Source organism: Coregonus lavaretus, assembly GCF_964263955.1.
Source record: "Coregonus lavaretus genome assembly, contig: HAP1_SCAFFOLD_3370, whole genome shotgun sequence".
Taxonomy (NCBI): domain Eukaryota; kingdom Metazoa; phylum Chordata; class Actinopteri; order Salmoniformes; family Salmonidae; genus Coregonus; species Coregonus lavaretus.
Window position 1 is genome coordinate 36,234 of NW_028165953.1, and position 3,767 is coordinate 40,000.

A 3,767-nucleotide genomic window follows, 5' to 3' on the forward strand; every position below is an offset into this window, starting at 1 on the left:
CCCAAAACTAGAATATGTTACGAACAGAGTGGACACATTTTTGTAACTTCACCCTTTGTCAAAGTTTCTAAAAAGAGTGTTGTTTAGGAGTGAAGGGGCGAATTGAGTTATTGCACACGCGCACTTCACAGAGTTGGCGTTCCCTAACGGAAATATGCAAATGTATGCTAGAACGAACACTTGTTCTGCCCACTATGATTATTTGCTCCCATTGGAAATGACAGGCTGTGGTCCATCTTGGGTTAGTTATAAAAAAGAATTGGTTGTGCTTCCGAAGGGGTAAGGGTTCCGGAGTCATGGCTAGAAGGGAACCATACTTTTCGTAGCAGGTTGGGAGAATTTACGGAGCAGGTTAGGATAATTAGGTTAAGGTTAGGAAAAGGGTTAGGGCTATCTAACATGCAAAATGTGTTAATTTGACAAAAGCTAGATCCCTTCTAACTATGACTGGGTTCCGGTCTAGAAGCACGGTTTCGACTGCTCAGACAGTTTTGCTTAGGTACTGCAGTTTAAATGATGCCCGGCCCAGAAATACCATTTCCATAGACAGCCACATAGAGAAGTCAGTTTTGAAAATTCCTAATAAGACACTTTAGTTATCACCTTTGTGCACAAAACATACATTGAATTATGAAAATCATTGTCACTGAGGCAAAAAAAATTCTCCATCACTCACAGCCGAAAATCTTAAAATGTGATATATTCATCCATCTTTTTGGATGACGTGACGTTATCGCTGCTCACGCTGCTCCCTGTGTACACTAAGTGCTATTGCGCATGTGACGTTGGTCCGTATAAACCGGATGCAACCCAGATATAGACATCCATGGGGTTTTCTCGTTTGGGCAAAAGACCGTCGTCCTCTGTTCTCTCTCCTCTGTGACCCGGAAACAGATAAGTAGGCAAACATAAGTGTCCTCCCCTCCTCGACAGCTTCCTTCCATTGAGGATACATGTGTATCCTACCACAGAAGAGTTTTGCAATCTGCCACACCCCCTTTGAATCAGCTTTTGTTTTGTCAGAGGAGAAAAACATGCACACATTTAAAAACAATATGCTACTTATTGTTTTATCTATAAAATGTCTTGCACAACTAACTTCATTTGTTTTTATCACTTTCCACATTTATTTTGGGATCCACCCCATTAAACGTAATTAGCCTAATGATGGGCGAGTGGAGAAGGAACGTCTCATTTCAATCAAGCGCATTTCCATCCCCGTTCACTCTCATCGCCAACTCTCCTTGATTAACCTTGACCTTTTCAAAAGGAGGCGAGAAGGGACGGAGGAGAGAGGACGCAGGAGGTGAGCATTGATAAAAGTCCTATGAATCGGCGTATGCGAACGTGAGTAGATTACCTTGAAAACAACAGTCGGACATCTTGGACGCAGTCTCCAGTTCTTATTATACCTCAGTGGTGCTTCCTCGCCAAAGGAGGCTATCGAGGAGGACAGAGGAAGGGAGGACCGTCTTCCGTTTGCCTTTTAACGAATTGACACACTCCTCGACCACTCAACAACTTATCGGTCACAGAGGAAAGAGGACATAGGAAAGACTTTTGCCCAAATGAAAATGAGAAAACCCCATGGAATGCGCCTCGGTGCCAGGCTTAGATAATAAATCACTTTCACTGTAGCTACAGAAAAAAACATACAAATTGTATTTTTTCCCATGACTTATTGTATGTATATAGTGAACAAGACATGTAATAGACTCAGTGCAACATCAACCAGTCAAGTAATAAAGATACATTCATCAATCACCTTATTAAGTTAATAAATAATAATACATAGATAATAAATAATCAAATACAATGAATAAATAGATAAATAAACAAATAAATAAACACACTAATCTGAATCCTGAATCAAGCAGACATTGAAAAATAACGATTACAACAACAAAGAAGTTACTGTAAACCACAAACGTGATGCACGCGTGATATAACAGCAGAATATGTACTGCATTCTTCTTCTTTTTTTTCCCACACTGCTCGACGCACCTCAAAACAAAAACAATAACAAAAGGTGCTGGGAGCAGACAGTGGCGCTGTTTCCCCTAATGCGGGTTCCATCTTTAACAAGTGGAGTTGTATGAATGGACAGCTCATTTGAAAATGAGAGTGCTTCTTTATCATCATAACACAACCACCAGACAGGAACTGTAACATAGAAACTGGGTTTGGATTACAGACGTGTAATGGAGTCAAATTGTACTGGATAAACTCATCCACAGCTTGAAATGGGGCCATTGAATTTGATCATTTTCGGTGGCGCAACTGGTTTGTACGTCAAGCAGGTGGACACGTGTTTGAGATCAGAGGACCACTGGTTCAAGCCCAGGAAGAGGAAAGGGACAGTTGAGGAAGCGAAGCTGTTAGCAGCACAGTGACAGTGGGCTGGGCCAACATAAATATCTAATGCTTGAGGGTCCCGGGGCCTGGTTTGTTATTGTGCTGTCTAGAGCCCACTAGCACCCCCATCATCCCAACTCTATTGACAAATACTCTCAGAACATCACATCACTCATGAAAGAAAGACAGAACTACACAGACACAATCCCACATCAAATCTGCCTGTCAGGAAGACATAGATAGATGGATCATCTGATTATATTCTAATTTGGCTCAATTTGCTGTCTGGTAATTTTACATACGTCCATGTGCATACTACATTTAAAACAATAATGGATCCCTCAGAACCTTAACTATGACTGCAAAACAGACAAATGCAACTAAAATGTCTGCATGTGTAATTAGAACTGAGTTTGAATTCAATTAATTACACAGGTACTTTGTCTTTCTTTTCAGATATTCTCTGAGGGGCAAATCCTAACTGCCATTTAAGTCAAATTTCACTTAGTCTCCCATTGACATCAATGCAACATGACTAAGGGAACATTCTATCTACTTAAGTGGAAGTTCTGATTTGCCCCTGTGTGCTTAAAGGAAAGTTGTGCTTAAAGGAAAGTGTGTATCTCCCCACAGTGTGTTTCCAGTGGCCCTAGCTACATTACTACAGGTCCTGGTGGAGGTTGCTGTGAGGGAGGGGGGTGTCCCGCTCCTCTCTGCCCGTCTCGCCCTCCTGTCTGTGGGTCACCAGTCTCTGGTAGCGAGCTTGGCGTTGGTGGTCTGGGTCCACGTTCACCCAACTGTTGGCCACCCACTTCACCCCTCGGGTCACAGGGCAGTCCCCGTGGAGGGAGTACTCATCCAGCTCACCCATCCAACCTGCAGGACAGGGGAGGGGAGAGTGGGTTTGACTAGTGGCTTACGGTGTTAACGGAGAAAACGAGTCACAAAGAATGGAGCAGTGTGTGTGTGCTGGAACATACCTTTGCCATCAGAGAGATGGTTGTACCAGAGGAGAGCAGTCCCAGCGGTTGGTTTCACCCTGAGGTTTCCTCTGTCACAACTCTGCTGTGTGTCTGTCAGATCCACACCACCCTGCACTAAAGCCTGGAGGACACACACAGCCATGCAAACACAACAAAACTGCAGCTCCTCTATGCTCCTTATATGAAGCATGACAAGTGCTTCTTAGTCAGATTCCTTGTCATTGTTCAGCACTATGTTTGCAATAGCAGCACAATTCAGGAAATCAGTAGTCTTCTCATCATTCAACATGAAAGCAAAAACTCTTAACACTGACAGTACTTATAGTATGGTCACCCACCTCCTCCTCATAGGTACGATTGTCTGCCACAGGGAAAGTGGTCTCTCCGCCTCCCTCCACAGAGTTCAGGTAGAGTAACACAGTTATGTAC

At 43.2% G+C, this 3,767-nt stretch overlaps 1 protein-coding gene across 1 annotated transcript in view; it reads right to left on the bottom strand.

Annotated features, from left to right (window-relative positions):
- Nucleotides 1–2,964: 2,964 nt before the first annotated feature.
- Nucleotides 2,965–3,767, bottom strand: part of LOC311115260 (transmembrane prolyl 4-hydroxylase-like) — a 22,003-nt gene continuing 21,200 nt past the window's right edge. Inside the window, exons 7-9 of the mRNA XM_084190454.1 lie at nt 3,677–3,767; nt 3,336–3,459; nt 2,965–3,231 (exon numbers count right to left, since the gene is read on the bottom strand). Of these exons, the coding sequence (XP_084046580.1) occupies nt 3,017–3,231; nt 3,336–3,459; nt 3,677–3,767 (430 nt within the window). The 3' untranslated portion in view covers nt 2,965–3,016. The remainder of the gene's footprint in view (nt 3,232–3,335; nt 3,460–3,676) is intronic.